The following is a 13,291-nucleotide window of genomic DNA, read 5'->3' as shown; positions in this document are numbered from 1 at the left end:
ACTTTTTTTTTATCAGCAGTGGCAAAATAATGTGCTTTGTCATGGATATTAGTGCCATGTCATATCAATCAGCCAACTGTGTACATTTTCTATTAGGCCAAAATATTTTCAAAGCAGTACCTCCACCTTCCTGCAGTTTGCTGATTTACCACATCACAAATAAAGAGTATTTCCACTATACATATAGCTTTATGTTTAAAATTTAGAGGCCTTCAGTAAGAAAGAAAACAAGTTGTGTCTCTAGAATCAATTTAAACCAGCCAAAAAATACAATCCTTGAGACAGAAATTGTGTATTTATTATTAATGTCCTACAGCGCGGCATTTCCAGAGGTCAGAAGAACGGCCAGAAGTACAGAAGGTTTCACATACATTCCCATTTGTTAATAAACCTCAACTCATTTCAATTCATGTGTGAATTGGGGGCAGGGGTTACATAATGCTTAAGGTGCTACCCAGCCCTCCCTGTAACCCAATGCAGGATTTCCTGCAGAGGCTGGAAGGCTGTAAATAGCAGCAGGTGTCAGCATTCAGGAACACACATAATCACGGGATATGATTATCTGCAGGTGCTTTTATTGAAGAGCTCTGGGAATCAGGGGTACAGACCCAAATCTGACTTGATTCTGACTCAAAATCATGGCTTTTGAGCTGAACGTATTTTATATTTGATTGTTATATAACTTACATATTAATTATTAAACTTAAATTGTTCTATTGTATACATTGACTTTATCCAAGCATGAGTTTCTTGTGATCTTCCTCAAGCCTCTGACTACAGTTTCTCTGGATTATTCTTACGATTAAACAGTAATTATATTTAATTACTAAACAATCATCACATCCAACAATTATATCATTTATCACGTACTAGCTACACAGGTGCAGTTCTAGCAAGGTACAAGGCCTACATGTACACAGGGTATTTTGGGTTTTTTTGTGGTTTTTTTTTTTTTTTTTTTTTTCAGGGCCTACTAAGCTTAATTTTCCTTCTAACCCTAAATCCCCATGATTTTAAAACCCTTTTGCTACCACAGGCACATACTTTGTTTGCGATGCTGCGTCCCAGCGTGGCACTGTTGAAGTGGGGAGACACGGCCGGGGTTTTCTTGCGGGGCAGGGTGTCGCTCAGGTACGTGCCCTCCCTGTGCTGCTTCTTGCGCTCCTCCAGGCTCCTGAAATGCTTCACAGGGAACGTGGTACAGCTTTGACAATTTGACAATTTGAATTGATGCACTTGCTCAGTTATACTCTACATGGAAAATATTGATAGTCTGGAAAAAGCGGAATCTAACGCACAGAGCACATCCTGCTTCACAGTGCTTTCCATCACATTATAATTATACTAATTAAAAAAACACATTAAATTCATATGCACATTTTACAAACACATCCCTGTATCTTTCCTTTGTGGTAAATCTAGTGTACAAGTGGAACCCAATTATAAAGGAAAACTTTTCCTTATAAGTTATTCTAATGAATTGGTGGCCTAAAACCAATACAGCTTTTGAAAGGCATTGTTCAAATGTATATGAAAAATTAATTTAGTATTTCCAACATACATTATTGCAAGTCCTCTGAAAGTTACAATGGCTCCTGAATATGAATATGTGCCTCTGCATTATCAGGTGAATTTTTGTTCAGAAACATTCTATAATACATCATGGATTTTTAAATGAGCAGTGCCCTTAAGTGCAACACTCCACAAGCTCAATCAACCTAGAGTGTATCACACTGAAGTCCTCATACATAAATCAACTTTATGGCCACCATAACAAAAGCAAACAAAAGAAAATAAACCCAATTTATCAGCTTTGAATCTGTTACCTGTTGTTGCCTGCGGTGTTTCTTAGCTGGCAGAGGTGGAGGTGTGTCAGATAAAGGAATAGGATCTACATGAGTAGCCATGACCTCAGGCCAATGGACTGATGGAAGTTGAGCAATAGAGCGAGGAGAAAGAGAGTGAGGAAACACAAATCCAGAACAGAGAGGTGATCTTAGCTTTATAGAAAAAAGAGAAATTACACACAGAGTTTTCTTTTTGGAATTTCTCAAAAGATACGGCACATAAAAGCTGCAGTTTTAGCACTGTGTTGGAGTGTTTAGCAGGAAAGGAGGTGTACTTTATTGCAACTCTCAAGACATACTGAGCTACAAGAAGGAGCACACAAATGCCAAATTCTATACCAGTTTCTGACTTATTGCAATGCAAAAGTACGTGGCTTTACAATTATAAGGTTATTTCATTCCTTCAAAAGGGGATTTATTCAAAATTTCACAAAGAATGAGGAAGAGAAAGTAAGCTAGAAAACAGACTAGACAGACTCCATGGAATAGCTAAGATGGTAGAAGCTATTCCATCTCCCACAGCTATTTAAGATATACTACTACCACCTTATGGGGAGGAAGAAAAAGAAGCTACAAAACAAAATGAACACCTGAACACCACTAATCAATTTGTCATAAGCTTGTTCACAGATGCCTTCCCAAAGGTGCATTACATTATAGTATTGGGCAGGCAAAGTTTGTCACTTAGTGCTGCTTGGGTCATAAGAATTCAGGTTTTTTGGCTTTCAGAGCCATCTACCTCATCAAAGACACTTTACAGCTGGAGCAGTCCTTCAGCTTTACTATTAACCTGTTATCTGACTTGCTAGCTGGCAGAGGCAGTTTGCTTTAGGCTCAGTTTGTTACATGTTGAGTTACCAAAGGGAAAAAAAAAAAAAAGAAAAGAAAATAAAAAAGGCAGCCATGAAAAAACAATGCAAACAAAGGGAAATGTCTCTCAAACAAACCTCTTGATTTTGTGGCTGGCTCGTCAGCACAGCCGTGGAAGGCTCAGTGGCAACTGCTTCAACATCTGAGGGGGTCTGAGTGGAAGGGGATATATTCGTGGAATTGCCATACAGCTCACTAATTTCACTTACACTGATATAGCCCTAAAAGGAGGAATTCAGAAGTTAAAAGGAGCAAAAGCCAAAAGACATGCAAGAGTATTAATGTATCCAGTACAATGAAAGTTAGTTTAGGGTGATTCAGCCAAATATTTGTTATCATTGAAATACTCAATCATAAATAAAATAAAAATAGCGTTAAGATTTTTGAATGTTAAATACTTGGATTCTGAAACTTGTTCTTTATTTAATTCCAAAAACATTTGTGTAATCAAAATGCAAATGTACATTAAATTAAATGTCCAAAATATGTTACTAAAATGCAAATACACTTTTGAAATTAGGTAGCTCTTTCTCAGGAAAGCAGATTGGATGAAATGGAAGAATAAGTCTTATTCTGAGATCTTAATTTTTTTTTTTGTCTCTAATTTGATAGCCTGATTTGTTTCTTGCCTAAATATTAGACTATTTTGAGTAAATAAAATGACTAACAGAACTGGGAAGAATTTCTATAAGGACAAGCCATTCTCACAAGTTACACTAACACATCTTCCATCTGCATTGTCTGGAAGACACTTCTATCTTTTATATGTTACCAGAAGAACCAGGTAAGATGCTGTTAGTGTTAGCCTGCAGCCATTACAATTTGCTTTTTTTTTTTTTTAATTAAGCAGTCATACAGAAAGTGATGGACTGAAGGATGGCAGGAACATCATGTGCTGCTGCCTGCTGAGAAGATTTATGCCAGCAGATATAAGATATGACAGCAAAATGTAGTTATTGCATGTATTTCGGTGTTAACTGCTAAAATGTTTTTTAAAAATATTAAAAAGTAAAATATGGATTCTAATCCATTGTGCATAGGATACCAGGCTGTATGAAGTCAAATGTCCTAATTTCTTATCCATAGAAAACAAGGCTATACAAAAGTAAATCACTGTTGAAGCAATGCCATAAAGATGAGCTAGAAATAAGATTATTTTTAAATCAAGATGTAAAGCTGCTTTCATACTGACAGTGTGTGGCAAGGGCTGTGTTTCTATTACTGCATCAAAATAGTGACATACCGGTGTGTATACTTCAGCAATTCTGTAAGAGAAGCCACATACTGCTATAGTATTTCTTCTTTTAGAAATGCCTAAATTTACCAATGATCATAGAAGACAACTTGAAGAGAAATACCAACATTACTATCTATTAGCATAATTTTCAATGTATGATATCAGTTATTTCAAGCATATAAAACAATCCTGCATAATTATGCATCTTACAGTGTACAAAGCGCTCTACAAATGGGAGGCAAATCTTAATTCTCATATTATTTGATGACCCATTCATTGAGGAAACTGGCTAAGATACTAGTTTATCTCTCAAAGCATGTGACTACAGTACAGTAAAATAGACTCCAGTGTAAATTAACATAAAACTTGCTTAACCATCTTGTAGTGGCAGTTCATCAGTAACCAAAACTCAGCAATTCCGCAATGCAATATTGTGTTAATATTAAAGATATAAACACTTTCACCTTTATATGAAGAACATTCAGTTCTGACTCACAATGCCAGTGAGGATTTAGAAGGGGAATAAAAAACTAAGTAAGGAACAAATGACTGTGCTGTGCACTAGCTCAGATCCCTCTTACATTTAATTAAATAAATGGTTTCAAGTCAGATTAATCATCCAAGTCATTTTTTCAACTTTTAAACAGCATTGATTTTCTTTGCTTATTTAAGTACTGGGATAAGCATCCTGCTTCTTTACATGAAGCAGTGTTACTCTCTTGCTGTGCAGGCTGTGAGTCTGCTCACAATGGGTAGCAGAGGGTTACAAACGTGTGCTTTGGTGAGAAGGGCTGGCAAATGCTGGATCACAGACTCAATGCATGAGGACCACTATGGTGAAATGAACTGCAGTGCCAGCAGTCTATGTAAGCCTGTCCCTGGTGCCTGATTTTCAAAAGTGCCAGGATAGTCAGAGAACAATTAAACTGGACCAAGACAAACACAACATCCAGCAAAGGTGGTACTTTTGTAGGACAGAACCTATGGAAACACTAAGGATGAAACAGACCCTTGCTGTTCCTTCTTTTATTTGCCCTGGAGTAAGTCCTGACTGATTTCACTGCAGTGATCAGAGTGACACCACTGAATAATCCATTCCATTAACAAGAGTGTAGCCTCACTTAATGTAGCTGCATTTTGAAGTACGTGAGTAAACAAGCCATGAAGCATATGTGAAAAAAACCAACCAGATAACACTCTTTAGTGAGAGAATGGGCAGATCCATCTCAAAAAGGAAGAAAATGAAGCTTAGACTTGCCAGATGTCCTGGTGGGAGGTCAGATGTCCAGGTCAGAACACAACCTAGGACACTGAAAGTCTAAGCAAGCAAGGAAAGGTGCTCAATCCCACTGGCATGTAAAACTGCACACTGGGAACTTGGAGATCAGATAAACAAGACCCCAGTTCCCAGGTGCTGACAGGTTGTGGTTGCTTTAGACTTTGAGAGCCCAACTTCCCAGAGTGACACCTGCATCATTAGATGTGGCAGACCTTGGTCAGGGCTTCAATACAAGCAGATCCAGCAAGCTCAGTCAGAACTATTGAGCAGAAGTTAAGGAAGCAGCCTGTCAGTGTATTTTAAATGATAAATTTTCTGCTTCCTCTAACTGTTCAAAAATGGGAAATAAATAGCTCAATACATATCTTAGAACTACAATAGCTTGAAGTCTTCAAATCAATGCTTTTTAAAAAGAACAAAATGTGCATTTGTCATGCTTTAGTAAAGAGCCCTAGAATGAGGGAGGAGAGGCAATGATAAAATCTACAGCGCAAAAATAAGACCAAACTGTATGTGTACTTGAACAGTTATTCCCAGATCCCATTCTCTATTTTGAGAAAATTAGACATAAACACACACTCCACATGCATAAAACCAATAATTTCTCCACAGCAAGAGATTACATTTGGAAAAATGTCAAGAGAAGCTATTTTTGCTCCTTAATGAATCTAGACTTCTACGAATAAATTTAAAAAATAGTAAGAAATTACTTTGTAAAGACTTGATGACTTGGACTTCACTAAATACTACATACTGAAGTGCTTTTGTATGAAACATTATTAAAAGTTAGTTATGGTAATGTCAAAAGCAGAGAAACTCTTTACCTCTTTCAGACTATTGGGACTGACAGGAAATCCCTTTCCTCCAGAAAGTGTGGAATATTTCTTTTCCAGATTACAGAGATTTTCTTTTTCCTGTTAAAACCAGAAATTTTATATTAAATACCAACAGCCATGTAGTGAAAATAAATGTTGGCCATTTCCTTAACTATGTTAAGAAACTCTTTTTTTTAAAGGTGACTGTCTGTCACATTATTAACAACTCACTATCTTCTGCAAAACTGATGCTCTTTTCTTGCTCTAAATTCTTTTATTCTATGAAATGCTCTTTTATTGCTAAAAAAGTTTGAAAGACAAAAAATACTTACCCTTTGCAGCATCATTATTAAGTTGTTTTTCTCTTTTACAAAATGATCTTGTTCTCTTTGTGCTTGTTGGACAATATGATTGGCTTGTTTTTTGAGAGCAGAAATCTTTTCCTAATATAAGAAAATCACAATTTACGTAATTTATTTTCAAATCTCAAGACAACCTGCAGCAAAGATCCTATTCATGAAAGTTCACTTATTCATATGCATGACTAAGCAGCAGGAAAATAAGTTTTTACAAGACAGCTCACAGCTCTGAAGGAGATAATTAAATAAGAATTAGACAGTGAAGAGAAAACTTATTCAAGAGACAAAAGAATAATTGCATGTATTCTTTGATAATACAGTGACAAGCATCCATACACTAAACAGAAAGTGTTTAGAGATCCAACCTCTGATTTCTGAAAAAAGTGGTACTAATTGATCAAGATAGAACCTTTCAAACTAACTTTTAAAATTACTGTATTTTCTTAGTTTGGTGTTCTGCCATTTAACAGCAAAATCAAAAAACAAGCCTAAAGTAACTGCGGTTTTGTCCAGAGAGTACAAATCTCCTTTCTTAAAGAGGAAAAAAAAAAAAATTGGTACTTTTTTGGAGCAAATTAAAGGGTTTGATTTTTACATGAAATATGCAAACAGGGCATGAAATGTTAATTTCTTTCTTCTTGGATAAGTGCATTATTTGATCTATGTGGGATGTCACTGGGCCATTGTCTTTATCTGCTTCAAAAACTCTTTCAAAGAGGAATGTTTTGCATTCTTTCTTGCAGATGGGCAGGTTGTGGATCCATTTCCTTGCCCTTATGGTCAACAACAAAGAACAAATTAATCGAGTGTTAGTGCTTTTACCTTCCTACTGACAATGCTGCGCTGATATTCAGCTACTTCATGCAGGAGCTGTTGGGTCAGATTTTCCTTCTCTTCATCCAACCTGCTTTCATGTTCAAGCTGCTGAAATTCTAAATCTTCAAAGTGTTTGCTTTCTATGTCCAGAATATCAGCATCCTTAAGGAAAAAAAAAAAAGTTAATTAAAAAAAAAACATAATCATGCTTTTGCTGACACCACAGCAGAGGTACTTACAAACAAACACAACAATCAACCTAAAATTATATTTATACATTTCTTATAACACATCTCACCAGGATCTCAATACTTTTAATGATCTTCTTTCATAATAAGTGAGTAAACAGGGCTAATTATTATTTTGCTGTTGCTTTCTCCATCACAGTAGGAGATGCTGGTTCTTGCTGAGAAGCACCTGCACTGCAAGGGAGCTGTTTTGCAGCACTCAGAGCAAGTGCAGCCTCCCAAGCTGGCTGGGACACCACCAAAGCCTGAACCTACCTGGTGAGGTTGGCACATGCCAAACTCAGAGGACACCTGCTTTCCAACCAAAAAGGACAAAGTGTTGCACCAGTACCATGGAGAACTGCATGAAAATTGCTGAAAATTGCTCTCTGTGCAATGAAGGACTCTAGTCATCCACCCCAGCCAGGAGGTACAGCCAGTACTTCAGAAACAGTATCAGCCCACTTTTTATGCATTCCCCTGAACTGATACCACATTTTGTCAGAAAAAGAAAAATCTGAATGCTGCAGAAAGGAACCAAGAAATAAGAACACACCTGCCTTCCGCTTTGGGATGATGAGATAAAACTCATGGTGCTTTTCAGCACAAGAAATGAATTCTAATCTTCCTCCTGCAACATCTGTGCATTCATAACATGAATTCCTGCTTACGAGTTTCAGAGTAATGAAGAAAAAGATGTTTTCAATAATTGCAGCATTAGCAAATGGTAAGGCTCTCTAAAACAAGGACATTGTACATGACTTGTGTCACAAGAAAACCTACATCCTGGAAGGAATGCAAACTTGTTCATTTTCTTATTTCAACCTAAGGCAAAGGTTAGCAGCCAAGATAAGCTATTACTAAGATAGGTCTCTATAAAAGGAATTGAAAAGCAGGTTCCAGTGTACCAGAGATGCAGAAACTGAAGAATTCAAGTTCCTACATGGAATACAAACATCTTCCCCTTACTCTCCAAAGATGTTCTCTTCACTTGTAGGAGACAGTGAAGAGATCAAAAGCAAAGGAGTGGGCTAAAATTTACAATACAGAACTAGCCAGACATCTTCAGCATCCCCCCAAAAAACCAAAAGGATTTTCATGGCCTGGGCCATGAAAGTCAGTAAATTCAGTCTATTGTACAGAACAATGATGGCTACTGAAGCAGTAGAACAGACTTCAGAGAAGGTAACTGATGATGAAAATGCCAGCTGGGGGCATTTAAAATACACTTCCTGCCCAACAGGGAAAGTGTGTATGAGTTCCAGGCACAAGGAAGCAAGAATGTCAGCTGCCCACCCCAACCCAAACTCCAGACCCACCCTGCAGCCAGCTGCTACAGTGAAATTATCTGCCCATTCCCCTGAGCACAAATTACTGAAGCCCCAGAGAAGCACAAGGGAATTTGTCTCCTTCTTGCCTTTCTCGTTGTCACTAAAGTAGCACAACAGATTATGTTGTAGACCAGGTATTTCACAGGATGGTTTGGGTTGGAAAGGACCTTAAAAATCATTTCATTCCAAACCCTGCTATGGGCAGGGAACCTTACACTAGACCAAGCTGCTCAAAGTCCCATCAAACTGGCTTTTATCACTTTTAGGGATGAGGAATCTGCAAGTTTTCTGGGCCACCTCTTCCAGTGCCTTACTGACCTCTGAGTAAAAATTTCTGCCTAACATCTAATACGAGATTAGTCTTTCAGTTTAAAGCCATTGGGTTCTCACTACCTGATCTTTTAAAAGGTGCCTCTCCAATTTCCTAGAAGACCCCTCTAGGTAGTGGAAGGAGCTGTAAGGGCTCCCTGGAGCCTTCTCTTTCCCAGGCTGAACACAAGAGCATTCTCCAGCCTGCTGGTCATCTTTGTGGCTTCCTCTGAACTCACTGACACAGGCCCTTGTCCTTCTTTCCTTGGGAGCCCCAGGCATTTTTGGGGAAGATATTTTCTCTATTTTTGGTACAATACTTACAACCATTTCATTACTGCTCTCACACTTGAGATCAATTTGAGAGCTACTAGGCAATAATTCAGTGATAACTTCTACTGCATTGACCACAGCTGCCACAGCAAACTCCCACTACAACTGGCCTGGAATAATATGCAATAAAACTAACTGGACATTAACCACATTTCAAGTTTTGTCCCACTTTCAAATCCAAAATTATTACTAAGACAACTTGCAAGGAACAAAAATCATTAAAAAAATAAAAAATAAAAAATTTAACCAAACAGATTTCTAGAAGCATCTTGATGGTCAATACTGAAAATAGATTTACTACCATCCCACAGTAACAAGACTGCAGCAGCTCATTAATTAATACTTTCAAGCATGTGACTGCAGAGGAAAAGCTTCCTTTCCTTTTAATATGTATGAGACATAATACTCCCCCTTTTTTTTTTAAGATAACACATAAAAATCTTTAAGTGTCTCAAAACTAACAAACTTTCTGTAGCAACTGAGAATTTAACATTGTTGTTTCCAAAGCTGGGCTTTTTATTTTGCTCTTTGAAAAAACAAAATAGAATTCTGCAAATAAAACAACATCTAAAGAGAATTTCCTATAAAGCAGAAAAGTCTGTTTTTCATTATTGCTATTACAGCCTTTATTCCTGATACAAACACCCAAGACAGAAAAAAAATATTTAACTTTTAGATGGCCTCTTGAGCTTCCTATACTAATGCTTTTAAAATTATTTCCCTCACCCACTAAAGCTAACTATATGTGCTATTTAACCTACTTTAGGCTATGATTTTTTCACAGAAACTAAGGGTGCTTTCACTGACAATATTCTAGGTTTTTTTGCTTACAAACAATACAAACTAAAATCAAGTTGCAATTAGACTTTATGGAAAGTTTATTTATACCAGTGGGACACTGTTGAAAATGTAGAACAAAATAAAGCTATTTTAGTAAGTGGTAAAAACTTCAAAATTAATTTTTCAAATTGAACAGCTAAGTTATATATCGGAAAAAAAAAGTTATCAATAGCTTCACTGAGATGGGAATTTACTGATCAATTCCTGTCTTTGCTCACACAGGTAAAGAATGATGTTCCACCATCCATCAAAACATCACAACAGCTTCCACATCACCCAGCAAGACTAAAGGGCTAATTGCAGGCAAGGCACCCAAAGCTTTAGAAAATTCGACACCATATGATTTCTAATCCATACATGCACATTACTCGTTTGTGATCATGCACATAATCTATTACAAGCGTTCCACAAAAAAAGCCTCAAACCATAAACCTCATGGCTATTACAATTCTAAGTTGCAAATATGTTCAGACACTGGTACTTGAAAGAGAAAATGTTACACTTGGCTACAAAAAAAGAATTAAAAAAAAGAAAAAAAAAAAAGAGAAGAAAAAAGAAAATTAAAAATCAACAAAATAAAAAAAATTAGTGCAATCTTGAAACTTGCTACTGACCCTCTTCAGCTGCTGCTGTAACTGTTCCCTCATGGACTCAGGGCAATTATCAAGCTGCGTCTTCTGCTCGGAGTAAAGCTCCTGAAGCCTCTCTAGTTTTTCCCTCTCAGCATCAAGTTTTAATTTTTCCTGAAGCATGAACCAGAAAATAAAGACAATTACCTTCAAACCCAAGCAGTTGTTAGTGATTATGACAGTGTGTGGCAAAACCTCACTACACAGTTTTGAAGCACGCGGGTGTGAGAGACAGAAACCTCGTTAGTTGAAATGCAGGGGTGGGATGCAACAGGATCAAAACAAACCATTCATCATTTTAGTGGGGTGATTAATTCTCTCCCTCATCACTGTGCTTTGGGCCTGTGCCTGGATGATGCTGTTAAAGCCCCCCACCCAAACACTTGTCTCACCTAATGTAAAAAAAATAATAAATAAGGGAACTGTAGCCATGTCAGTGAGGTAAGTGATGAAGCTGAGAGAGAAAAAGAGTAGCTTTTAGAAAGCAAAGTAGATGGAAAATGGCTGCAGTTTGGCAGTGAGGGAGAATTGGCCCTTCCCAGGAGAACCAATTTCATGCCCATGTGGCTCTGGACAGATAAGTTACATTTAGCAAGCAGTGAAAAGCCAGAATGAGACAGAGCATTATAAAGAAATAACTCTGGGCCAAGAAATCCTGTTGCAGCAGAAACACCAAGTGATGCAGCAAATTTGGATTTAGGAACTGCAACCTGTCCATGGGGATCACAGGGGACAGCTTCCCTGTTCTCCTTCAACTAGTCCAACTTTCCTTTTGTTCCACTCAAGCAGCAGTACTCAGAACATTGCTTCTCATCCTCCAAAGCCTTCAACCTTTTCATCTTTGTAATCAAATAATTTACTGTGCAACACTGCTCAAAAGATTGGCTGCACATCACTTAGAGCTTGCCTGCAGACTGTTATTTATCTGTGGACCAAAGTTTGGGAACCAATAAATCAGAGCACAGAGCATTTTTTCAATGTCTTTCACTGGCCAACATGGCAGATGCATTTTCTCTGATTCAGCAATTAACAACTGGAAAAAACAATTTATGCCTGATATGCCAGGCATAAATAATCAAGGAAGTCCCTGAAGCCAGGCTCTCTGCTATCTTCTAGCTTCACACCTGTAGAACTCACTTTTCCTACTTGTTCTGTGGTAATGCATCTCCTTCCAGATGGTCTCTAGCGCTCCTTAAATTAGTTCTGATGACTCCAAAAAGAGTTTAATTCTGTCACAGCATCTACTCATTTCCACTCTTTCCAGTCCCAACTATTACTTAATTTTGAAATCGAATGTGTGTTATAGCAGGTGCTGTATGATTGGACATTGCCATAGAGAAGGAATGTCTTTCAGTACACAGTACTTGCCATTTCTAACAGTGGGAAAAATTCCTTTTTGCTATGCCTGACATGTTTCCCATGCATGGCAGAAGCATAGTAATAAACATGTAATAGCTGCCTGCTTTCTTTATGGTTTTATCTCTGAGTGGGACCAGGGGCTGGGATTCAGTTCTCCCAGTATCTAAAAACAACAGGAAAAATTTTTATTCATGTCCAACGCCAACCAGAGCCCCAGCTCCATTATGTTCATTTACATGTGCAGCTTCTCAGTTCACACCATCAGATGAACATTATGCTGAACACAAATACATTTTCTTAAGCTTGTCAAAATGAGCAACTGAGCCAGCATATTCTATGAGCTGAACTTCCTGTGCTAGCCTCTGTCTTACAAGAGCAGCATGCAACTCCTGCGATGCCACCTCCAGACCACTGTTCCCAAGGAGCCTCATTTGCTGAATCATCCTTACTTCCAAAATATGGAAGGAAAGCTATGAATAACTGGTAGTTCCCCTCCCCACCAACCCTGCTGTCCATTTAACATTCAGCCCACAGTCTGCCACCTTGTTTCACACTTGCCTTTTCTGCCCACCTAGCCACCCAAAGCAGCAAGGACTTCTCTGACCTTAGCTGAAGCTATCAGTAGCTCTCTAAATGTCTGTGCACTGCTACAAGCATGCTCATTCACCAACAAGCAAGCCAAACCTCAAGTGTGAGGAGACATCATCAGCAAAGATAAAGTCCCCGGGAATCCTGCTGGAGATACTGTTACATGCCTCAAGAAATTAGAAATGTATTCCTTTGAGATTGAAAGTGATACTTATCTGGTCTATTTATAGCATAGGAAGTGCTAACATCCCACCAAGCTGGCTCCCTTCAAAATGTGCAGTCTTAACAGGAAATATCACTTTCAGCAATGAGAGCATTATATGTTTTGCAGCTGTGGAGTTAAGTTTGCTGATGTCTCAGGCTGTGCGCTGGTGAAGTCCATTTTAATTCACAAAAAATTAATTTGAATGAGAATGAGAAGAGAGAAGTGAAATGGAAAGTTTTTCATACAG

General features: G+C 37.9%; 1 protein-coding gene across 21 annotated transcripts in view; it reads right to left on the bottom strand.

Annotated features, from left to right (window-relative positions):
- PHLDB2 (pleckstrin homology like domain family B member 2) overlaps positions 1–13,291 on the bottom strand; it is an 86,728-nt gene that overhangs the window by 17,201 nt on the left and 56,236 nt on the right. For 8 of the 21 annotated variants that reach the window (XM_085578452.1, XM_085578290.1, XM_085578356.1 and 5 more), the window contains 7 exons: positions 10,878–11,006; positions 7,230–7,385; positions 6,381–6,491; positions 6,058–6,147; positions 2,795–2,938; positions 1,827–2,000; positions 1,045–1,182 (listed from right to left, as the gene is read on the bottom strand). In XM_085578452.1, the coding sequence (XP_085434578.1) occupies positions 1,045–1,182; positions 1,827–2,000; positions 2,795–2,938; positions 6,058–6,147; positions 6,381–6,491; positions 7,230–7,385; positions 10,878–11,006 (942 nt within the window). The remainder of the gene's footprint in view (positions 1–1,044; positions 1,183–1,826; positions 2,001–2,794; positions 2,939–6,057; positions 6,148–6,380; positions 6,492–7,229; positions 7,386–10,877; positions 11,007–13,291) is intronic. The other 13 variants (XM_085578721.1, XM_085578793.1, XM_021535389.4 and 10 more) reach the window with 5 other exon arrangements.

The sequence above is a fragment of the Lonchura striata genome, chromosome 1 (assembly GCF_050655825.1).
Source record: "Lonchura striata isolate lonStrDom1 chromosome 1, ASM5065582v1, whole genome shotgun sequence".
NCBI classification, from domain to species: Eukaryota; Metazoa; Chordata; class Aves; order Passeriformes; family Estrildidae; genus Lonchura; species Lonchura striata.
Note: the sequence above shows the minus strand (reverse complement) of the source record. Positions and strands in the feature narration are given on the sequence as shown.